Raw genomic sequence first — 24,909 nt, forward strand, 5'->3', positions numbered from 1 at the left:
GGGGAAAAGGTATTTTTTTAAAGTGTGTAAAATGCCATTATGTCACCTACACGTTCACGTTACATTTTTTTTTAGGTCTTATTTGTTCATTTACTTTGGCGTATTGACCGTACTTCTGTCCGTAATGACCGTAATCCTGTCTAACTTGACGTATTTTAATGTAGTGTTGCACTGTGCACACTGGGGGGCAGTGAACACTTTACTTGCCAAAGCTCAGTGTGATCACTATTTGCTGATTATTTCAGTTTTTGATTTGGTGTGTTATTAACGTGTTATTTGAAATTCCTTGTGTTTTTAAACATATTTTGTCCTTTATTATTATTATTCGTCATAGTTATAATTGTTGGACGTCTTGTTTTAATGATTCTGTCAGCAACACCATTACATTGGTGAAACAAATGTGTTCTAAATTTATGTTGGGATTTTCTCAGATAGTTAGCATATGTTATTGTATATTTATATACAATATTTTATTATGTATATTATATATTTTACTACATACTGTTTATGAATACAGCTTCATATTTATTTCATTACCCCTGGAAAACGACATAATGAATTACACTTAAGTGTGTATATTTGGATATTCTACGGATTCCAGGACGTGTCTTTGACTTGGCTGAAACTTCACTGCGTTCAAACTACCTGACGCCAATTGAAACGTCCTCCTTACAAATGCCTTTACGGTACAAAAAAAAAAAAAGAGTCAATCTGTCAAGCTGATTTGTAAGGACAGGTACATCCGGTTTTCAAAATAAAAACACTGAGCGTGTCATAGCTCTGAGTGCACGTTTGAAAGCACTTTATAATCGAAAAAAGATCAATTTCAGATGTACAAAAACTACATTTACCAGGATTAGACTGACAAACATCTATGACTACTATCATACCATAAATCAAACATTTTTTTCTGCACAGTTAATAGGAAATTTCAAGTTACAGGTCCCCTATTCACACCTTCTAATACAGGGGTGTCAAACTCAATTGACCTGGGGGCCAATGAGCATCTAGTCTGGTAAAGAGGGGGCCGGTCTAGAGAAAAAAAAAGTGTAAAAAAAACCAACTATTTAGTAGCAGGTGGTGCTTGTTTTGATATAAAATGATGTATAGGTCACAATAAAAACATACTTATGAACAAAAACAGAGAATTTACAGAGGTTAACTCTGCACAGAGTTACCCGGCGGGCCACATGCAATTGATTGGAGGGCCACATGTGGCCCCCGGGCCGCCAGTTTGACACCCCTGTTCTAATAGAATAATTATCAAACTAGGTTGTGTTCAGGACATATTTGACTACTACGTACAGTAAATCATAAAAATGTTTTACTGTACAGTTTTTGAGAAATTTCAAGTTATAATTCCCCTGTTTGTACTTTTTAATCAAAGAATTATCATAAAAAAATAAACTTTCCACAAGTTATGACTACTAGCATACTGTAGATTATATAGCTTTACTGTACAGTTTTAGAGAAATAAAATAAAAGTATTATTATTATTATTATTTATTCGTATTATTATAAAATGTATTAACTTTGAGATGTAATTAAAACCACATTTTCCAAAGATCCTGGACAACTCTGACTAGGCTGTGTTCACAAACATTCTAATTCTTATTTAGAACTTTGAGAGAACTCTCTTTACACAGTTGCTGAAAGTCCAGTTATTGTAGCTATGACCGTTTTCATAATTTTTCCAATTCAAAGATTCAAACGTGTACTCCGAGATACAGCTCGCTGTGTTTTTATTTTGAAATAAAACCGGATGTTGAGACATTGGAGCGCAGGCTCTCTTTTTTTACCGTAAAAGCCTTTGTAAGAAGTTTGACCACGGATAAACGAGTGTCAGATAACTTGAACGCAGTGAAACTTCCTGTTGTGCTTGTTAAACTGGACACTTTGCAGTTTAGTTGAGGGCTATTTGTCTTCTGCTACTGCTGCAAATGTTTTCCACACGCAAACTAGATTTTATCCCATACAGATTTATTTTAGCACCACTGCACACACACACAATTGCAGTATCTGAATTGTTGTTCTCACGTCAAATGTATATGCTACGTGTGTGTTCTTGTATTGGTATTGTGAGGACCAATACATGCATTATGTGTCCTCACTACGTACAGTATACTGTGCAAACTTGTGTGTGTATGTATCAATTGTAATGTGGCTGTTTTTTGGAAACTACATCCTCTTATCGCACATGTTTTGTCACTGTTATTATTATTGTGGTGACTTTATTAAAGAGAACAAGCCAGGAAGAAACTGACCAATGAGGGAGCGAGAGGCAGGTGATTGACAGCAGATTCCGCCAATAGACTCGCAGGGTAAGATGTGTTTACACCCGCCCCCTTCCCCGTACAAGGCGACGGCTGTGGTGAGTTGAGGAAAGTTCATTGAAATAATTTAAAGGCTTTTAAGTGTTAAATTGCACAACGTCTTTCGTCAAGCGAGTGCGCTTTGCCTCAAGTTGACACACGAGTAATAATGTGGAGCTGACATCGTGTATTTAAGTGTTAAAAAGCAGATTAGCTCCAGCGCAGCTTCATTGTTGACGAGAGCTGGCTGGTTTTGTTGGAGCTGCCTTTGCGCAACAAGATGGTTCGTCATTTTTAATACATTTCATCGCTATTTCTTTGCTCAGTGTCCGTCGTTATGTGGATTTTTATGTCAAACCGCTGAGGATTGAGGTCGAATGGATTCTCGTCGACGCAACTTTAGTATTTGGCACTTTTTGTTTCGCGTCAACAAACACTGCTCCATTTTTTTACGATATACAAAGCTCATAAACGTCCAGACTATGATCATTTAATAGCATTCTATGTTGTGACTACTGTCAGTTTTCCCCGGGTGGTCGATGTCGTGCTTTTTACTCGGTATAAACTACTCACAACAACTGTATTATAGCTGCTCTTCTCAGCATTGAATGAATGGGCCGTTTATGCGCATGCGCGCAGTGTCTGAAAAGTTTATAAACAAGATGAGTCACATGACGAGGACATTGAGTAATAGATAAACACGTTCTTATCACGTTTACATGTGTGCAAACTGTGAGATTGTCCCATTTAATTGATGGGGATGAATTTCCATGATAAGGATAGTTGTCAGTTGAGAAATAATGGTTTAATGCAGTTTGCAGTTATAATATTGTGTTATTTCATAGCTTTTTGTGTAATATTTAGGTGAGTTTATGGGCATGAATTGAATATAATATACACAGGTATGTTTGTATTAGTGTATAAAAATTAATTATTTGTTGTTATGTAGCTCTTGTGCAGCTCCATGTTGCAGCCCGATGGATAAACCAACCAGACTATATGTTTTGAGTTTTGAGACGAAAGTTTACCACACAAAATGCATCATATTTGGTATGTGGAGGCCACCGTAGTTCCTTGATGTGCTTCAAAGAGGGAGGAGTTCCCCATTTGTCGCATTCTGCAGTCTTGCCATTAGATGTCACTAATTCCTATACACTGGCCCTTCAAGGGTCTCAGTAAAAAAAAAGAAGTATTGTGTTTCACATTAAAATGTTTACTTCAAAAATGTATAGTTTTCGTAACAACCACATTTTGTTATATTTTAGTAAACATGGTTTTGTAACAGTTTAAGATTGACCTCAGTGATGTCTTTGTATATTAGTTTCCACTACATCCATAAGCTTATGGAGGATACAAATAACATGAAAGTAGACTACAGACAGAAGGCCACACCCTTTTACTATATGTTAAAACAAGATTTTAAAAAAAATACTGTATTTAACCTTTTTTTTTTTTACAGTAAATTGCAATAATATTGTGAATCGGACATTTTCAAACTGTTCCTAACCTAGTCTCTCTATCATAACAGTAAGACAGAACTAAACTGGAGCGTTGAGCATGTGTCTATACTTAGGTGTGTTTTTTTAAGTGATGGCAGACAGCCAGAGTTACCCTATATCACTCCAACCATGTACAGCTCTGTAAAGGATTATGTTTCTCTTTGTGTGTCATTGCAGTGGGGTTGTTTGTCAGTGGCATATACGTCAGCTCACATCTATGATCAGCGATGTGTAGATTATCCTAACCATATATATATATGGTATATTTCACTTTACAGAAATCCTACATTACTGAACAAGTATCCAGCTGTGTTGTGTAACCCTGTTTCAGTGACTGTGGACATCATGGTGTGGGAGGTGGTGACCCCAGCCGTGCTGTCGAGTGACCCCAAAAACCTCAATGTCCAGGAGCACGAGTCTCAGGCTGAACACACCGGTATGTCTGCAACATTCCTTATCACCATAACACTCTTCATTGAGTACTTTGTCTATTTAGAATTACATTTTTATTAACTTTTTCCCTCAAAATAATAAAAAAAGGAGTGGAAGCAGATGTGTAGACTTCACTGATCCCAAAACTGGGACTTTTGGGGGGGAATTTATGCTGTAATTTTAATTTAAAATTGTGTCACTTTTAAAGATAAACACATTTCTTATGCTCAAACCACAATGTAGTCTGACTTAGTGCCAAGTGTGTCATGTGTGCTTCACACAGTGATGTCCTGTGTGTTCATTTGTTCTCACCTTTAGGAGTGACGATGGATGCAGACGGAGACCAGTCACATGACCTCCTCTGCTCTGAACACTTCCCCACCTCACCCGGCGTCCCCACCTGTGACAGCTACATGGAATATGGTACGTAAGACACCAGCAAACACAAGGTTTAACACAGTGACTGGGGATATGAAGTGACAATGACATGGGACCTGTGTCTTGTATTCTGCCTTCAGATGATCTGCCAGATTTACAGGAGGTTCCGGAGGAGGCGGAGCCGGCAGCACCAACCGTTTACCAGGTGGAGATAGGCGTGTCTCACCAGGAGACACGCGGATTCACAGAAGCACACAGTCCACAGCCTCCTGACACACACCGGCTGACACAGCTGGCTCACATCGCCACTGGGTCTCAGAGCCCACTACTGCAGGAGTCTTCTCACAGCAGGTGAGTGCACTAATAAAATACATTTAAAGGGGCTATAGAGGCACTAGAATTTAAAACAAGAACTACCACAAACGGGGCAACATTCTGTAATATTAGACATATAGATGTCAATGCTGAGAAGGTGACAATAATGTAAACGAAAACATTACACACTTTATATATACACCCATAAGGTCTATGGAAGAGAGTGTGGGTTGGTCGACTATTTTAAACATGTTTTCGTTGTTTTAAACATTTTGTATCCGTTGTATAACAATGTTATACAACTCAATTCATAAGCCCCTTAACTTAAATAAACATATAGATCTGCTGCATTGTGCAGATCTTGTATTCTGTCAGGACCATCTCTGACCATCAAACTGAAAAGTCTTTGTCTTCCTCAGCTCCTCTTTAGTCTACATATCAAACTCCAGAGGTGATCTTCATTCCTATGCCCGGCCTCCTCCTCCTCCTCCTCCTCCTCCTCCTCGTCTCCCCAACAGCACCTTGTCACCCCCTCGAGGTCATGCCAGGGAGCGTCGGCGCAGCAGGGTAGAGCCTAAAGTTTACCTACTCCCTTTCTTGACTCACTGCCATTTTCATGCCAACACAACATTCTTGCCATGTGCTAACGCCCTGCTGTTTTGGCAGACGACAAGTGAATGTGGCTCTGCGGTGTCCACCAGATCTTCTCTCTCTGACGATGAAGACATGGGCTGGAGCTTCTCCTGGCCCCCCACTGCCTGGCACTGTTTTCTCAAAGGTAAACAAATGTGCAAACACAGTTCTCATTCAAGATTGGATATCATCCGTCTCCTTTACTGTATTGACGTGACATGAATGTCATGAATCTTCTTCTTCTTCTTCTTCTTCGTCGCCAGGCTCTCATCTGCGGTTCCACAGTGGCTACAATGTGGAGTGGCAGGATGCTGAGGAGTTGGACTCCTATGATGAGGAGCAGTCCAGATCTCTGAAGGTACATTCTATTTGACATCTTGAAGTGGAACTATGAAGGATTTCTACCCTCCGTAGAGAAAAAAACATGCAAAGTTCTGCTTTAAAAGCCTCTTTTGCTTCTGTACTACACAGAGACAGAATAATTAAATCAACACCGAAAAAAATACCCCAAATTTTACAGACTGCAGATTACGTTTCCATTTCAACATAATAATGTATGTAGACATACGCTCTTTCACAGAGTTATGGCTCTGAGGGTCTGCAGCTGGTGGAGCACTCAGAGGTCGTGCTGTCTGGTCAGGCTGTCCTACAGCTCACCTTTGACCCTGGCACATTCGGACACACCCCCGTGACCGCCAGGTGCCAACTGGACCACCCGTTCTACGTGAAAAACAAAGGTAGGAGTGATGCTATGACCACAGTACAGCTGTATCATGAAAGTGACTTCTTAACTTCAATCTCTGCCCTTCCGTTTACTAGGATGGTCGTCCTTCTACCCAAGCTTGACTGTGGTGCATTATGGGATACCGTGCTATGAAATAGAAGTAGGGGATATGTGCCTGCCTCCAGGACACAGAGATGCCAAACACACGGACGTCTCACTGGTCTTTGACGCCTTCAGGAGGTAAAATAGACACTAGGATGTTAAATTGAAGGGGATTCAGTGATTAAAGCTAGAGTTGCTGTGTGTGAAAGACCTCTGTGTGTCTCTGTGTGTCTCTGTGTGTCTCTCTCTCTCTCACAGCCATGACTTCACTCCTCTGGACTCCTCTGCGGTGTATGTGTTGAGCAGTATGGCCAGACGGCGACGTGCCTCCCAGTCCAGCGGAGGAGCCGCTTCTCCGGACAGGGACGCGTCACGAGGTAGAGATGCCGTGCTTCAAGTCTGCTAAATGTTTAGATAAGTCACTGTAGGAATAAGCAGAGACATTACAGGCACACACAGTAGTACATGAAGCACAGAAACACAGCAGCACAGTTGTATATATCAGCATTTATAGCTTGCAAGGACACAGGAGCTACTGGTGGTAAATCTAAACCAAAGAATTTCTAACACTGGATTCACAAAATAACACATTTAAACTTAATGAAGGAGACACTATTGAATCAAAAATGTGTGATGTGTTGTGATGTAAAATAGCAGATTTTTTTTCTGTGGAATTTGGTGTAAGGAATGAGGAGTATACAAACTTCAGCCTCTTAATCCATCCATCCATAAGCAGACATGTCTTTTATTAGGTTAGCCTTTAATTAAGTAGCTGAACTAAGTGTTTCCACTGGCAGCCATGTTCACAGTGGCTGCCGAAATGGAGTTAGCACTGACTGTTCTGTCAGAGGTTTTAAATTCCAGCCTAATGCCAATCTGTCCAATTGTCACAGATGCCAAACAAAAGCCAAACAAGAGTCAGTCTGTCAGTGCACAGGAGGGAGGTAACACCGCCACGGCAGTTAAGTGCAAGCGGCCGATGAACGCCTTCATGCTGTTTGCCAAGAAGTTCAGGGTGGAGTACACACAGAGATATCCTGGCAAAGACAACAGGTAGGTGTGTGGTCTGCAGTGTGTGCTGTGAAGCCGCTCAGTGCATCCATGTTCCTTCAATGGAAGCGTGTGTGTGTGTGTGTGTGTGTGTTGCAGAGCCATCAGCGTCCTCCTCGGTGAGCACTGGAAGAAAATGCGAAGTGAGGAGCGGCGGGCGTTCACCCTAGAGGCCAAAGCTCTCGCAGACGAACAGAAAAGACTCAACCCAGACTGCTGGAAACGCAAACGAACCAACTCTGTAAGCGCACACACACACACACACACACACAGAGACACTCTGTTTGCTTTGTACTGCTGTCTAATTTCATTCCTGCTCTCTGCCTAACAGGGTTGTCAGGGAAATTAAGTCTTCAGAGATGAAAAGAGGACACACATTTAAAAACAGACAGAGAGGAGAGAGGCGTTGTGTATTTCGCTGTCGGGCCCACCTTGATCTCTCCTGAGTTAAGATCGTCTTTTTAAGAATTCTCACGCAAAGTTGACACAGTCCAAATCAGAGGCAGTGACAAAGAACCAGTGGCAAAGAGTCACTTCCTTTCAAATGTGCCGATTCCTCACTGTGAACATGCCAAGGTCATCACATTACGACGCAGGTCGTGAGGCTTCTAGTCACGACTGGAACTCCACAAATGACTTTTACAGCACATACATTGACATTTGGAAAAAAAAGAGTGATCGTTTTCTGCAGGTGGAAGTTGGGGTGCTGTAGTATTTTATTTAGAGAATCTAGCTATTTTCCCCAAATTATATTTTATACATTATTAATATAACAGCAATATGTTTTTCTGCCGATATTACTGGTATTTGCACTTAGTGTATTTCACTTCATATTTAAACTTCACTATAAATCCTTGAATAGGGAGCAAAGGTTTGATATCATTTACCTGGCCTTTTAATTTAACTTATTAATAAAAATAATAATAAATATAATATTAAATAATTCATCTTCCCGTGGTGCGTTTTACCTTTTAACCAACATTTGAAAACATTTTCAGCAGTGTACGATCTAGAATCCCTTTAGTTGCCTACTGTATAAGGCTTTTATTTTGAAGGCGTGGCTGGCAGAGTGATATTGGAATGATGAATGATGTGCCAATAATAGCATTTTCCCTGGTTTAGAAGTGTAGGGGCCTTTTATTTAACTAGCATGCATTATAGCAGCAGGGGCGACTTTGAATGGGCCTTTTCCACAGCAGCCATTACGACTAATAAAGACCATGTAAAGCACAGATGTTACAGATCACATTAACAGTGGTTGTGTTCAGTTCAAGTTGGTCAGTCACGAGAGTGCAACAGTATACATCCTGAAATCATTCATTTCATTTACACCTGTGCTTTTCCTATTGTGACCGGCATGGTCAGAAAAGCTGGATCCCCAGCACATACAACACAAACAGATAAATAATATGTTAATGACATGTCAGTACTGTTGATCCTCACACGTCTGTGTGCCATAATAAGAACAATTTAATATGTTCTGTCAAATGTATAATCCAACCCACATGAATGCAAGTGAGAAGTTATGAGGGTTCTTGTTACTCGCAGCTTTAATGCACGAGTTTAAAGTCACCACAGTGCGTAACCATGCTGAACTATCCACTGTTTTTAAACTTAATGTGTTCTTATTTATTTCAAACTAAAAAGTAAATTCTATGTGTATATATATATATATATATATATATATATATTATATACACATACAGTATATATGTATAATATATGCAACACTTATGTTTTTGTTGTTTTTGTTCCCATTTTCCATGAATTGAACTTTTAATGGCGGCATCGCAGCTCATTTTCGAGTGGCCATAGTCATGGTCTTTAACCCAGGTGGATGGATTATTGTAATAAAGGTTTTAATGAGTTTGTGAACCATATTTGAGAGAAGTAAGCATTTGGTTTGAATGAAAAACTTACATCAATCATCTTCAGTACATCAAAAATGGGAGCAAAAGCATTTATATAAAAATGCATATGTGGGTTTTTTGTGAGTATGCATCATTTCATCTGCGATGTACTGCAAAACCGTAACCACACAGCTTCTCTCATCAGTTTATCACCTTTTCTGTAATTGACAGCGCCACCTGCTCACATGACAAAAACTACCACTAAGCTCCATGTTAACGATGTTTTTACTTCGTGTCAGAAACAAAAGACGATGTCATATTTCCTACATAAGCTTGTGTGAACATTTCAGGGGTAACATGGCCAATATAAAAGAAATCGATTGGCCTTGCGTTGCAATTTAATCAGGATGGTTTGGACTTTTTCATTGGACCAGGAATGCAACCCATTGTTATTCACATATTCTCGCTAAACTCTTGCAGCCACAGCTTTGGTTTGAAAGATGAGTAGTTTGAAGTAGCAATCTGCTTCACAAAGAGCCCTTCAAATTAAATCACTATACATGAAGAAAGCTCTGGTGATTTTTATTCAAGTAGCGTGACCTCAAAGCAAAGACCCTGGGCAAAGAAAGCCAACTATTTACTAAGTACAATTATTATCTTTGATTTCATTGTGGACTTTAATACCTCAGATATTTAATTAACGCTCCTAAAGCTATAGGTGATGGGAGGCTATAGAAACATGGTGTGTTTAGGTGAAAGTGCTTCAGTTAGTGAGATGTTTCTGTGCAGAAAGTGAGGGCAGGAATCTGCTTTTTAGTTTTGCTGCTTAAACTTTCATACTCTCATACTCTCACTGCATAACGAGGTCTATTCTTAATGCACTATATACACTTTATCTTATGTGACTGCTACAGTATCATGTGTTACTATGACAAATATTAACATGATTATATAGAGAAATGCATATATTTTTGGTGTTGACTTAATCTTTGGATGTGCATTGATTATTTGACTTTTTTTTTTATTTGTCTTTGCTATCAAGCCATGTACAGGTCCATCAGGGGAGACAATGCAATACACATGTATTATATTAGAAATAAAAGCATGTTCAATCTATGAACCCATTTGTCCTGTGCCTTCACTTTAAAAAACAACAACAACTTTGACTTCCTATAAAAAGAGATGAGTTTGAAACATAAACCAAGTTTGAAACAATTCTTTAATTCTGCTGCTCTGTACATACTGCACCAGTTTATATCTGGAAATAAAGGTAGACACATGAAGCTTCTACTGAATCAAAGATAAGAAAAAGAGACGACGTTCCATTAAAACTTTAAACATGATCAATATTTCCAGGCTAAAATTATCAAATAGAATCCACACAGTTATATATGTGTAAATGACTAGAAAATCACCTTTTATAGTAAAATAGAAAATATATAGAGGTACAATATAAACATACAGTAATTTGGCCTTTTGGGTGTATGCAGGGATATTTACACAGAGAGCGTTCAGACAGATCTGCTGAGTCACCGACTGCTTTCACTGATGGGATCTGAACAGAAATGGTGGAGCAGGGACGCACGACATTCACAGATTCAGATTTCAACACTGTTTGAAAATGAGTCAGCGGTTGTTTGATTTAGTCTGACCAGACGCAAACATTTAGACTGCCTCATAAATGAGAACACTGTGGCCACGACATAGGTAAAGCGTGTGCATGAAAAGCCTGGCATTGCAAGGAATCATTATTAGCAAGAGGCATTTAAACAGAATATTAAGAGCCAGGTTACTTGACAGGTAGCAACATAACCCCGCCTCCGCCTCGATACAAATCCTGTCGGGAATAACTACCTTGGCACGACATTTGTGATGCCAGGCTTTGGGGAATATCTCTGTAACTCATTCCCAACCTAAAATAAAACTCAATCCCACTATCTCTGTCCTTCAGCCCTCTTCGCTCGCTTTACTTGTGCAGCCCTTCAGGTAATTCATGAGAATGTTTCGTGTACACATTATACCTATTTCATAGGAACAAATTAGTATTCCGTGGCCGTGGCTCCGTAGGAAACTGAGCTCCTTACACAAAAACACACACCTTCTCTCATTGTCTGAAATCTGAAACTGATTTTTTTTCTATTAAAAAATGATATTTTACTGATTTATATTTCTGTGACACAGTAACTTGAATCTTTTCAAACTGTCAACAGGGAGTGTTTGACTTCAGTGATCGATGTTGAGTGGAATATCTCTTTTGAATTCCAGGCTGCATTTTATTTTAACACCTGGATGTAAAGACATTTTTCCATCATCTCGTCCCTGATGTGCACAGACTAAACCACCGAGTGCAACAAGACACTGATCCCCTTGAAGAAAATGGATAAAATCCACACATTGTACCAATATTTTGGCATATCAGTCCCACAGTTGTATCAAAACACATAATAGGTACAATAACATGAATTACAAAAAGGCATCAGAGACCATGTGGCAGTGACAACACATAAGCAGAGGAATTTAAAAACAGCAGGAAATACCAACAGTCAGTTTACTGTCACGAGTGAGGCCTTAAAAATAAAATAATATGTTAGTAAAAATGTTGTGGGTTTTTTTTGCACTAACAATGTGATCATTTGTACTTCATGTCTATTTTCTGTGCTTTGCCTGTTTAACAAAACTTACTGTTGTATCAATATCTTTCAGGGATGAAATATATGTGTGGAATAAAGAATAAGATTAGCTAAAAATAATGACAGGGAAAATTAGTGGGGAAAAATAATTTGAGAAAATAGCAATACAAGAAGTAAATATTAAATAAAGCTTCCAATAAAGAGAATTAAAGTAAGTCTATAAGTGGTACTAATGAAGATGTCTCCCCTCATTGAGGAAGATAATTCATGATGAAATATTCAGAGATGACGTGTTTGAGGAGACTTGTGTTCAGCCTCTGTTGCTTCATACAGACGGGCACACATGGAACATTTGTAGCTTTTTTCTGGAAAAGGCAGTGACACTGATTTGGTAGCAGATTTTAACATGGGCTATACCACTGTATTTCAAAGCATTAGCTTGATTTCAGTGTCTAACTTTTGGTCTAACTAAGAGGTCCAATCACTGTCGGACCAATCAGAAAGAGTTCCCACATTTTGTGAATCCCAAGTTCATTTTTAACACCTATAAATCATTACAATTAGATCTAATAACCATATCTGAGGCCATTAGTTAACATATAAAGGTTTACACTATCTGATTTGTGAATGAATACCAGGATATGACAGTATTATATGTAAAGACAGTCTCCTTTAATGATGTGTTGGGAGGATTAAGGGTAAAGCAAAGAACGTGGAATGATTTGATTTTGTTTCCAATCCCTACAGTGCTTTAGATAAGTTAAGGCTTCACTGGATTTAACTGGATTGTTAGTTTTTATTTTGTCTCTAATGAACTGTGGTTACTGAACATTAAAGCGACGGCATGTTGAGTGGACACAGCTGTGAACCACAGACACAGAGCTGTCGGTGTTTATCATCTGGTGACACTTTACTGTGCAGTACAATAACAATGGGATAATTGTTGAAATACTCTAGTGATAACATTATGGCAAACACAATCTTATTTCAAATTTCCATCTTGGTAGTTAGAATGATAATCGTGTGGTACACAATATTACGGTAATGCCCTCCAGGTTATAGCTTAGCAATGAGAATGTACTATGTGCTACCATTAATGAACATGGTTGTGAATGAAAATTGACAATAACCATATTATGCTGTTGAAATTCTTCCTCCCGTGTGCCCCACACAGATTTGAATTAAAAGGCTATGACTGTAGAAATAAGATATAGTAGTAACGTAATAGTACGTTACTACTATACTATTACCATATTGTTATCATATTGTTACTGTACTGTCATTTTAAGTGTTTCCCATCATCTCACCATAGACCAGACCTCAGTCAGTATATCACTCAGTATGTGTGTGTGTGTGTGTGTCTACATGAGTGACTCCAGGCTCTCTGCAATGTTGCTATGGCCCAGTGGTACAGATCCATTGGTCTCTGGACTCTGCAGAGCTTTCTGGTCCTCTTGGCTGCTCACCAGACTGAGCACAGCATGGTACAGAAACTGGTACTGCTCCTGTTGGTGTCCACAAACACACACACACACACACCACGTAGCAGCAAATTCTTGCAAAACAAAGGTGTTGCTCCAAACCTGGCAACCGGTAAATACGGTACTGTATGTCTCAAAATGACCTCACTGTTATTTTAAATGTGGCATTTGTATACTTTGTTTATTTGTGTGTGTGTGTGTCTCTCGGTACTTACTATATCATTAAATACCCCTGGCCTCATGAGGTTGGTCATCCGTGCCACCTGGTAAACATCCACAGCTCCCTCCTCCTCTAACTGATTGGACAGTGTGGTGAGAGCACAGAACAGCCCTGATGTAGCTCCACCCAACCTACACACACACACACACAAACAGAAAATGACAGCACACCATCATGGGAAATCTGCCTTGTGTAGGAAAAGAACCGTCAAATGGATGTGTTGTACTCACGGATCATGTACCACTGTTGGCCTGTCTGTGGGCCTGCTGTGCTGTCTGACTGTGTTGACCAGATCAAAACCGTTTCTGATTGGACTGTCTGGGTTTGGCCAGCAGGGGGCATTGTACTGACGCACCTCCAATGTGGAATTGTTCTACATGGATGCAGAGAGAAAACAGGAAAAAAGGATTCAGGTGTGTGAGAGCGAGATGGACTGGTGTCTGAATATTATTGTTATTATTATTATTATTGTTGTTATTATAGTAGTACTATTATTTATAGTATACGACAGCACATGTAGAAGGTGTGTTTGTGTTACCAGTGGAGACACCAATATGAAGTCCTGCACCAAAAGTCTCTCGTCGTTGGACAGGCACAAATACTCCTCCCCGGAGTATGACACAGTGAAACCCTCAAAGCTTATTGGTTGGTTTTTACTGGGCCAGTAGTCACAACACTCCCCCTCTTCACTCTGATACCAACAAGAAAACATGTACGAGGGTGTGCATTATATCCAGTCATTTTGTCAGACCTATATTGAAAATGCCAGTATCCGTGTGCGTGTTATACCTGACTCTGTGCATCCTGCAGGCGAACAACAGTGTGTGTGTTGTGCTCCCAGATCATTCTCCAGAAATCGGCCACTGTGCTGCTCAGAGGAGTTTGGCTCACTATGAACTCTTTACTGTGGTGATGTCCCTGTGAAAATATGACATCATGAATCACAAAAAAAATAGTAAACTGGGACTAATAAGAGCACACGATGATCAGTTGTGTTACCATGACATAGGAGGCGTTGATGTAGCCAGTGGAGTTGCACTCTGAAGTGGTCAGACTGACTCGTGATCTCTCCACTGTACAGAAAAACAAAAGGCATGAGTTTAGGTAAAACTAGCATTGTTTATGAGCCTCTTATCCATGTTTGCTCCACTAATAACTTACCCCTTGTCCTGGCGTATTGCACCTCAATCTACCACTGACTCAAAGTGAGAATGGTTTTACTGTAAAACCAGGTTACAGCAGCTAATTATTATATTATAGTTATTAGCACACTTCAGCTGTAACTGGCATTAAAACTGGTTTGATGACTCTACTTGCGGGACATCATGATCTGGCAGAGGGTTACACATTCTAACTAGTTGACCTTAAAACATCAATATCTGATTTCACTTAATTTTAGTGACCTCTTGCTACAAGTAATTATTTATGTATTACTGCGGTCAATTTTTTACTGATTGTCCTGTTGTCTATGTGATCTTGTTTTCAAGTTATTAGTGTAACATTCATCAAACAGCAAATACTGTTTTAACAGGCATTATTGTCTTGATAAAAGAATATATTGTATGGCTTCAACTGCTTGACAGTTGATTATAATATTATTATGACGCAAGAAGACCCGGGTTTGAGCCCCGGTTGGAACCATGGAGTTTGCATGTTCTCCCCTCCGTGTGTGTGGGTTTCCCTCCCACAGTCCACAAACATGCAATATGGGGATTAGGTAAATTGGACACTCTAAATTAAATGTAGGTGTGAATGTGAGAGTGAATGGTTGTTTGTCTCTATGTGTGGCCCTGTGATGGACTGGCAAACTGTCCATGGTGTACACCGCCTATCACCCTATGTCAGCTGAGATTGGCACAGCACCCCCCACGACCCTTTTTTTAATAATTAAATAAAACACACCAGCAATTTCCTGCTGATCAGGTGAATCTGATTGAATAAACTTATGTAGGAATATGTATGATGTAATCTCTATGCCATCTTAGATAATGAGGGTCATAAATATAGATATGACAGTGAACTCTACATCAACTAATAAAACAGTCACCTCAAGGCCTTCATCATATTAACTGATATTGTGCATTATTGCTGTATATTCTCACATAACAAAATAAAAAGTACAGTTAGTTATCAGTTAGTACAGTTAATAATATAGTTTTGCTTACCAGGCATCAGAGCTCTGGCTCTGTTCCTCTCAGCGTTTCCCTCTTTCAGAGCAGTGCTGTAGTCTGCATGCTTCGCCTGACGCTGACTGATCAACTGAAACAGCAATAATTATTACATTTAGAGAGAGCAGGAAAAAAGGATCAAAAACCAATGTGACGTTGAGTCTATGGCCTAGTCATAATTGTACACCGATGGCCAGTCAATTACTATTACTTCCTGGTTAGACTGACCCTTTAAATTGGAAGACTACATCCACTTTTTTATATATGGTCTACGGTAAAGGCCACATTTTACTAACTTAATGTTACAGAGGTTTTATATGATTTGGGTTACAAAAATGTTAAGTGTACTTTGAACTGTTTGTCCATGCGTGTCCTGCCTGACCCCCCAGGAGTCAGGAGGTCAGACACGTAGGTGTGGAGGAGGTCTAAGGTCACCGAGGTGTCTCGGCTTAAGATGGCCTCCATCAGAGCATCATGGATGAAAACATATTGCTCCTAGAGGATAGAGACAAAGAGAGACAGAGCGAGATACCATGTTCTTAGTGAGTACTGACTAACTGGACACTGAAACATCTTTGTGTCTCTTCACTAACCTCTGTCTGAACCAGAAAGTTCCTCTGAGTCCTCACGTGTTTCAGGAAACCAAGAACGTTGACCGTCCCCTGATCCTGGATCTGCTGCAGCATGCTGTCTATCACAATGTAGGTTCCTGTCCTTCCTACACCAGCACTGTGATGAAACAAACACAAAGTATGTTCTGAAATACTACCTCTCGCGTTGCTTTCGCCGTGTCAAACAATGACAATTCTCTACCTGCAGTGTACCAGGACGGGTCCCATCTCATGTGTGTGGGCGCGGGACGATGCTCTGATGAAAGACAGGACAGGTAGAGTGTATTCTGGGACGCCCATGTCTGGCCACTGGGTGTAGTGGTAATGCAGGACTGTGCGTTCAACTCTCTTCTGAGACACCTGGAGGAACAGAGCAACTGTTGTTGTGTGTGTGTGTGTTTCCGCATATATGTGGAAACAATTTGTACCCAAAACATTTTTACTCGAATCTGCTGTTCTTACACATCACATGTGTGTCACGTACCTTATTTGTGGCATCTCTGACAGTGAACGTACGCAGTGTGTAGTATGCCAGAGTCTTGCTGCTTTTCAGTGTCACCTGGAATGGACCATATTCCTCCTGGTTCTCCTCAGGCCAGTACTGGTCACATTTGGTCTGTCAAAGGTCAGAGAACATAAGAAAAAGTTAAAACTTAAAGAAATGCTGTGTAGCCGTTTGCATGGCAGCTGACTTAACCAATCTAAACCACAAGGTGGCAGTAATGAAATGATTCTTAAGAAATTCACTTTCTAAAGTCCAGTGTGCACCATTTAGGTGCATTAGTGTATAATACCTTTAAAATAGACATCATTTGGTTTTCATACCCGTACAGTGTGTGTTTTTTTGTATTATTGAAGTAAAACCTTTGTCCCATAGTTCCCTGATGCACACAAAGGGAGGGTGAGCAGAGGAATCCTCCATTTGTTACAATTTGAAAATCTCAACATGAGATGTCACTAATTCTTCCACATAGACCTTTGGAAAATGAAGTATGTTGTTTCATAGCAGCCAAGTGTTCCTGAAATTCTGCATATCATACATTTTCCGCCCTTGATTCAGCAGCAGAGTGACTTCGTACCCGTCCTTTCTCCTTGAGGTTGGTGATCATGACGATGATGCCAACATTCTGCTGCCAGATCATCCTCCAGAAGTCTTCCGTGCTCGCTCTGAGAGGGCCTTGAGCTGCGATGTACGCTCTTGTTCGCTCATAACCCTGCAGAGTAAAACTCTCTGTTTACTGTAGTCAAGAAAATACCCAGTACAATTTGGACAAGTTAACAGACTACATGACTGTACTTACATCAACAAAGTTAGCGTTGATGTAGTCACCGCATTTCCCGTCTCTGTCTAAGCTGTTGGAGAGCTTCACTCTGCTGTGGTCGTCTGAGAGAGGAAAAGCACAGATTAGCATCACTGTCAGACTCTTCAATAACATGTGATTGTTGAACCATATCCACATGTGACGCACAGGCCAGTATGTTGATGTATCTGTTTTTGCTTTTGTTGTCGGGGTGATTGGAGCTGTCAGCGGTGATGCCCATGTCCACTGTGCAGGCTTGTACCTCCTGAAACACAACACAGTGTACACAACAACACAAACAGGAATTAGATTAATCCATCAGAGGAAATGAAACCACAGAGCACAACAAGCAAAAACACTTTCTCTGGACAGGTACAGTATTTCATTGCTTTTCAGAGCATATTACTAGTACATGTTGCAGAAGCTGGAAAATGAAAGGCCACATTAAAGACATAGAGCAGTGAAACTGTATGGACAGAAGGATTAAACATTTTATTTGCAACTGACAAATATTCTTCTAGTATGCAGTAGATAGAGAGGAAGAAAAGAGCCGTTTTGTATGACTCTACATTGAACATCACATCTGAAAATAGATGATACCATCAAGAAAAGGACAACAGAGCGTCAACAGAGGGTCAGATAAGGTCAATATCACTTCAAACAAAGCTAAATTATTTCAGAGTTGTAAAAATAAATAAATAAATATAACAGCACATCTGCAGGTGATTACTGGTGATACTGTAGGTGTCTTACCTCATAGGATTCTTTGACAATCTAATGGAGGGTGGTGAGGATGCAGAAAGCACGACGATGGTGGTGGGGGTGGTGAAAGGAGAGTAGGACAGGGGACAAGATGACAGACAGACAGACAAGGAGTCAGTGCAGGTCCAGGAATATGGGGTTCAGATACACACAGAAAGACTGTGTTCAGAGGGAAACACACTGTTTGTTTTTTTTATCTGATCTGTGAACTTAGTCATGCTCTTCTATTCTACACTGTGTATGAGCGAGGTGTCATTGTGCAGGCTGTGATTTGACTGCATGCTCCTTCAATGAGAATTAAGAGCTGCTGCAGCAAAAGAGGCAATACCACTGTAACAAGATGGGTGAAACACACAAACACACAGGAAATAACCCAGGAAAAAGAATAGATCAATTAATCCTATCTGTGTGTGTGTGTGTGTGTGTTACTCACAAGGTACATGCTGGGAAACAAAGGTGACTAATGCCATGCAGATGTTCCTATAGCATGTAACAAACCCACTCACTGCTGTCAAACAGATATCAATGTCCAGCTTTTAGATATTCAATGTCACTGACATTTTGTTTCACAATTGTTACAGAGATGGAAATTTCATCTGAAGATTTGTACAAACCTGTCTGTCACATTTGAAGTTGTGTATTTAAAAGTCAAAAATGAGAACCAAGCAGCTTTGCTATGGCTAGTACCAAACACACTTTGTGGCATTTGTATAATACGGTGTACATTGAAGCTACACATCATCATCACTGGGCTCAGTGAGATCCCTATAGAGCATGATGTTAATAGAGATATGGAAAAGCATTAGGGGCTATGACAGATGAGGCACTGTCTCTTTAGTGATCCTTCTATTCTGATTAATCCTTTGTTTCCTAACAGAGTAAGCATCGACTGTCTATTTTATGAACAATCATATTTATGACCTCTTTCTTTCTTCACAGACATTTCACTGAAGTCAAACATCAGGAACAATCATGTACCTCGAACTCCTTGAAGAAGGTGTTGGTCGTGTGCAACTCCATGATGTGCTTCACAAACTGCTTCACTGTCAATGGCTCATGACCATCTGCAACACAAGGGTGAGCAATTCAGCACGATTAACATCGCACATAATGTATCTGTGAAGGTTCTTTACTTTTCTGAAAGACATTTCAGCACTCATCCAAGAGGCCTCTTTAGTTCGAGCAAAGCAGTTAGCACTCCTACGAATAGTGTTTCCCAAACATGCTATGCAAGTACCCACTATTTAAAGATGGCAAATCACCTGTAGCCAGCAACAATGGTGTCGACGGAGCAGATATGACTTTAGGTGATGCATTGTCATCTGGGTAGAAATTTGCAGCCTGGAAACAGTTCCTGTGATGTAAACACATCCGATCAGAATGTAACTCAACTACACAGATAAAACTGATGCATCTGTGTGTGTGTGTGTGTGTGTGTGTGTCTACCTCCAGTAGATGAGTATGCCCACCAGCACCAACAGACAGAGGATAGTGAGTGTGGAGACGACAGCAAGGGGAACGACTGTCCTCTTCTCCCTCTCCACGCCTCCGACCATCCCGACCCGAGACTCATGGCTACTGTTGCTGCCCTCTGACAGAAACATGGAGCCAAGGAGGGTGACGTGTGGTGGGTGAGAGGGGAGAGAGAGAGAGAGAAAAGGGGGAGAGAAAGAAGAGTCGAAAGAATCAAAGTCATTTAATCCTACTCATTATGATATAGTATTATATTTTTAATAATTTCAATCACATTATCAGCCACATGCAGATAAAGTGGAATAAAGTGTAAGTATATATAGTGAAGTAAGTATATCATGTGAGCCGATGTATGTACGTCATCTGCATTAGAATGTAATGTATGTATGAATGTATGTATGTATGTGTTAATTTAGATTTGATAAGATAATCATTGTAAACTCAATATTTATTTTGGACTCTAACTCTAAAACTAGCAATAAAGATGAAATAGATGCAAATCAAATCAAAGTATTTCTAATTATTTCTAATTTATTGTCAGTGATAGGTTTTGAATACGTATATGTGGTTACTGTTGGCTGTACAAAAAAAGGCCCTTTGGAAAATAACAACCTGAACCTTGATTGTGGCAGAGTCAGTGAGACAGAGATAGAAGAGCATTGTTTTAGCAATACATTAAACAATTCATTTTTAATCATTATCACATAAGGTTGATATGGCAACATGTTATCAAACAGTTGGTGATGCATCCAGAGCCGGTACTATAGAAGATTTGATTTGTGGGCCCCAAAAACCCTTTCATCACTCATAAATCACACTTGTAAATCACAACCAAAATGTCACAAACACTGCCGCTGTATTATCATGACTATACTGTGAATTCAAGAGAGCACGTAAGCATCAGTCAGCACAAATGGTAAGGAGGTGAAATTTGTCAGAGGTCAACCCCTTGATGCTCCCAACAGACAAGATTGATAAGATATGAATCTAATATTCCGTGTGAGATGTCTCTTTACCGTCCTCCTTATCCTTTGGAGGAAAAAATCTTTTAAACTAATGGATGACATTAAGCAACACAGTAAAGCTGTATTAAAAATAACTTATTGAAGAGGATTGTTTTTACAAGTGAACATTTTCCCAGGGCACATTACTAAAGTGCAACTCCATCCTTTGTTGATATAAAATGGATGATTATTACATCTCTAAGTTTTTATAAATAAATGAACAATTTGTACTTGAACATGATAAACTACTATGATCTGAGCTGGCTTGGATAAACAACGTCATCCACTATGTATTTTTCAAGTTGCCTTGTATTGTGTGAAAGTAATATTTACCTTTCATCTGCTCCTCCATGGCCTTGCTGGTGTCTGTCAGTCTGAACAATGGGTCTAGGTGACCCAACACAGGATTTCTTCCAGCATCAAACAACAATTCATCCACCCTTGAGAACTTCTGCCAACCTTCCCCAGTTAGTCCTGCATCGCTATCATCTCTAGCACCTCCTTCACTATGTTTCTTACTCTCCGTACCTATGTTGCTTTCACCATCAGTGTCTCCCTCCCAGGTTTTATCCTCTTCATCATGTCCATTACGATCACCTTTGCTATGTTCTTCACTGCTATCAAACAGTGGGATAACTGCTTTTGGATTATTTTGACTGACAAGCAGCTGTGGTCCATTTCTTCTAACAAACGCAGCTTCTTTGTTGCCGTCTTTCCATGTGTCACTTTTGGCATCACCTTCCTCTTCAGCTAATGCTTTGATATCATCTTTATCATCACTGACTTTCTTTCCTTTTCCTTCACCACCTCTATCTCCACTACCCTCTCCAGAACCACTGATGTCCTCAGACCAGGTAAACACTCTGGAGTTGGACTCAGTTTCAGCCCCACTGTCTGTCTCAGTGTACGTTTTCTTTTTTACTGCAGTTTCTTCTTTGTTATTTTTGCTTCTTGTACCGTCAACGTCACTATCCGTTTCAGCAGCTATCACAGTCTCAGTTAAACTCTTTTCCCTAGTATCATCAACACTGAAGGTAAGAGTTAAGTCTGGAACTGTAGAAAGGTCTGTCCAGATTACAGCATCTTCAAAGTCCTGAGTAAACCTGTTACTTTCAAGGTCAGAGCCTGATCCACTGTCCTCTGTTGATAGATTGTTAGGATCAAAGAGAGATGAGAGTGAACTGGAGTTGAGTTCATCTTCATGCTGATGTGTCCTGACTTCCTCTTCATTGTCGGGGCGTGGTGAGATGTCCTGACCCCCCTGAGTCAAAAAGTTACTTTGAGAGTAAGAAGTTGGAGTTTGAGTATTTCCTTCAACAAGGTTAGTTTTTGATGAGTTGATTATTCTCAAGTTATAATCAAGCAGAAGAGACAGAGATGCAGTGTTTGCGTCATCTTCTGATCCCACGGTGGTAGAAGACCGAGGGTGATCTGAATCCTTTTGTGGATGGAAATTAGCATGATCCTTGGAGGACTTACCTTCAACTCTCCTCTCATCTTTAGGAAGGACAGGAAAAGGATGAAAAATGATGGTGTTTTTATTTAAGGTGTTGAGTGATGTAGAGAACCCTCCTCCTGGGACAGAGGTTGCAGGGTTTGGAGGGTGAACGATCACCCCACTGGAAGTGCTAGGAGGGTTTGTTAAACGAGAGGAGTGGTCAATGGTTGAGTTCTCCACGGTGGACGTGGGTGTATTTGCTGCAAGAAATGTCAAAGACTGAAAATAAACACTTTGCCAATCCATCAATCCTTCAGTAAGGAGTTATCTGTTGTGTTTTTGAATGAAAAAGATGTAATAAATCACTTCGATAAGGACAAACATGTCGAGTGAATCCTGTTTCTTTTTAAAGACATTAGAGGGAAAGTACCACTAGAGCACGCCCTTTAGCCACAGAAAAGAATGGAGACCCAGAATTAAAGAAGACCAATTCAAGAAGTAGACACTAATCACCAGGCTTGAGTAGATTCAAGTGAATGAAAGTGGACAGAGTGAGGAAACTGCAGGCTATCACAGTAATCATCAACAACACCAGACACATTCTCACCGCCCATCATCATTAGCACCATCAGCCACCACCACTGCTGCTATTATCAACATCATTCCATTGCACAAACTGCCACCATGATCGCAGAGCACAGCAGTGATTAGTCCAAAAGCAATGGAATATTAGAGGAGAAAGGCAACCACCGACCACAGTTAACTGCACCTCAGTCTGGACCCACCACCAAAAAATATGTACACTGTTGATACAAATAAATCCCTCGTGTTGTGAATTATTAGACTATTTTCAAAGGAGGAGAAAATGAATGTAAACTTTTGTCCTACCGTTAAACATAGGCTGGGTCGTGTGCATCAGCACTCTGAGAAGAGGCGAGGTGGTGAGGGATTTGTAGACTGAATCGGCAAGGATGTTGCTGGCAGTCGCTGTCCTTGTTGTGATCCAGGCGGAGGAAGGAGAGGAGGAGACTGAGGTGACGGTTTCTGGTTTGTTCACAGGGACATTGCCGTCTTCAGGGACTGATGGGGAGACTTGGTCCACATTATTACCTGTGAGACAAATAAAAATGTAGCGATGCGAAACACGCTGCTTTAGGCTGCTTTTGAGGCAGCACAAGACATAACTTGATAAGGTATGCCATGATGTGGACCTAATGTGCGTGAATTCACATCATGCCATGATGTAATGCAACGTGAGACACCAGGCGCTCTGATGTACTGTATTGAGATACCACATCACATGACTCATATAAATACATACACTATACATTTTAAACACCAGCACAACACACTTTTATACTACAACTAAATTTATGAATCACTATCAAATAATATTAGCAATTTGAAAGATTTTTTACATACATTTAAACAAGACATTTTATACAAACGTGGAAAAAATGGATACACTCTCCACAAAACTGGGAGTATCTGTACTAAGCAAAGCAGCTACAGACCCTCTTCTGCTGCTATCTCTTTAAACATTTATGAGCTTAAATCCCTTCTGGCACCAGAGGAATAGATGCAGTAGCAGCACCAATCTGAGACGTTTTTGTGTAAACAAGACAAACAACAAAGAAAAGAACTCTTCTTGTCAGATCTGACCTGGCACTACAACAGCGGAGGAGTCCGTTGCAGCAGATGCGGAGCTTTCCAAGGGAAATTTGTGGACTGTATATTCATAGAAGATGTCTGTGACTTGGATTTCCTCCACAGGAGGCGTGTAGAGGTCTGACTGGGAAAAATCAAGGCCATCTTCTATAGCATGGTCTTGTGGACCTAGATCAGTTGACTGCAAGTAAAGATAAAGTACAAACGGTACAAAGAACAAACAGATGGAAAAAAATGACAAGATTTAGTTCATGCATTTTATTGTGCTATTCGGAATGTAAGTCACATCAGCAAGAGTAAAGTGAAGTACCTGCTGTGGAAACAGTGACAGTGATGCCTCCTCTGTGATTTGTCGGTGGATCGTCTGCAGTGTAGGGGTTCGAGCGACTGGAAACAGGAAGCCTGGCTGTTCAGTGGCTTCAGTTACCCAGATAGCACCATTTCTGTCAAAACCTGATTTTGTTAAGGGCCGGTCTGTTGGGATACTGTCTTCCTCGATCCAGTTCTGATCCATATCATCCGGTTTAGACATATTTTGTCTCAGTTTCTTTTTCCCACTATGGTTGAGTTGGGTTTTCTGTAGGACTGCAGAATCAGAGGGGGTCTTTGGGGTTGAACTGGGACTGACCTGCGCTGGGACATTCTGGTTTGCTTGGGTTTGATCTCTTGGCTGGTTCTGTTGGTGTGTGGGTTGGTGCTGGTAAACTCTGGTCTGCTCCAATGGGATCTCCTCCACAGGACTGTGGTCCTCTGGAAATAAATCCACCTGATTTTGACTGTCACGCTTCCCCCACTTAGCGTTAGTCGAGACCTGCCACAGGAGGAAAATGCACTGCTGAGTATGGTTTGTTTTGTTCC

The 24,909-nt window shown here is 40.3% G+C and overlaps 2 protein-coding genes across 9 annotated transcripts in view; one reads left to right on the plus strand and one right to left on the minus strand.

The window, feature by feature from the left end:
- The first annotated feature begins 2,332 nt into the window (after window positions 1-2,332).
- On the plus strand, window positions 2,333-8,123 carry LOC122766899 (HMG box-containing protein 1-like). Of its 6 annotated transcripts, none has more exons than XM_044022127.1 (13): window positions 2,333-2,371; window positions 4,143-4,247; window positions 4,562-4,666; window positions 4,762-4,972; window positions 5,356-5,503; window positions 5,603-5,714; window positions 5,833-5,927; window positions 6,150-6,306; window positions 6,389-6,533; window positions 6,654-6,772; window positions 7,289-7,448; window positions 7,545-7,686; window positions 7,777-8,123. In XM_044022127.1, the coding sequence occupies exons 2-13, from the start codon at window positions 4,157-4,159 to the stop codon at window positions 7,792-7,794; spliced, it is 1,503 nt and encodes a 500-aa protein (XP_043878062.1). In that variant the 5' UTR covers window positions 2,333-2,371; window positions 4,143-4,156; the 3' UTR covers window positions 7,795-8,123. The 6 variants fall into 6 exon arrangements, with proteins under 6 accessions (XP_043878062.1, XP_043878060.1, XP_043878061.1 ...); XM_044022125.1 differs by having other exon boundaries at window positions 2,334-2,371; window positions 4,090-4,247; XM_044022126.1 differs by having other exon boundaries at window positions 2,351-4,071.
- The window catches only part of ptprz1b (protein tyrosine phosphatase receptor type Z1b), a 49,720-nt gene continuing 32,252 nt past the window's right edge, over window positions 7,442-24,909 (minus strand). The window contains exons 12-34 of one of the 3 annotated variants that reach the window (XM_044022118.1): window positions 24,362-24,862; window positions 24,046-24,232; window positions 23,272-23,493; window positions 21,279-22,643; window positions 19,915-20,059; window positions 19,731-19,822; window positions 19,447-19,532; window positions 18,460-18,480; window positions 17,875-17,971; window positions 17,707-17,789; window positions 17,485-17,619; window positions 16,890-17,021; window positions 16,608-16,765; window positions 16,388-16,523; window positions 16,143-16,289; window positions 15,792-15,885; window positions 14,626-14,699; window positions 14,416-14,544; window positions 14,165-14,317; window positions 13,857-13,999; window positions 13,622-13,757; window positions 13,269-13,430; window positions 7,442-7,537 (exon numbers count right to left, since the gene is read on the minus strand). In XM_044022118.1, the coding sequence (XP_043878053.1) occupies window positions 13,287-13,430; window positions 13,622-13,757; window positions 13,857-13,999; window positions 14,165-14,317; window positions 14,416-14,544; window positions 14,626-14,699; window positions 15,792-15,885; window positions 16,143-16,289; window positions 16,388-16,523; window positions 16,608-16,765; window positions 16,890-17,021; window positions 17,485-17,619; window positions 17,707-17,789; window positions 17,875-17,971; window positions 18,460-18,480; window positions 19,447-19,532; window positions 19,731-19,822; window positions 19,915-20,059; window positions 21,279-22,643; window positions 23,272-23,493; window positions 24,046-24,232; window positions 24,362-24,862 (4,380 nt within the window). In that variant the 3' untranslated portion in view covers window positions 7,442-7,537; window positions 13,269-13,286. Of the gene's footprint in view, window positions 7,538-10,496; window positions 13,431-13,621; window positions 13,758-13,856; window positions 14,000-14,164; window positions 14,318-14,415; window positions 14,545-14,625; window positions 14,700-15,791; window positions 15,886-16,142; window positions 16,290-16,387; window positions 16,524-16,607; window positions 16,766-16,889; window positions 17,022-17,484; window positions 17,620-17,706; window positions 17,790-17,874; window positions 17,972-18,459; window positions 18,481-19,446; window positions 19,533-19,730; window positions 19,823-19,914; window positions 20,060-21,278; window positions 22,644-23,271; window positions 23,494-24,045; window positions 24,233-24,361; window positions 24,863-24,909 lie in introns of those variants that run through there. The other 2 variants (XM_044022120.1, XM_044022121.1) reach the window with 2 other exon arrangements.

This window comes from Solea senegalensis, linkage group LG3, assembly GCF_019176455.1.
Source record: "Solea senegalensis isolate Sse05_10M linkage group LG3, IFAPA_SoseM_1, whole genome shotgun sequence".
NCBI classification, from domain to species: domain Eukaryota; kingdom Metazoa; phylum Chordata; class Actinopteri; order Pleuronectiformes; family Soleidae; genus Solea; species Solea senegalensis.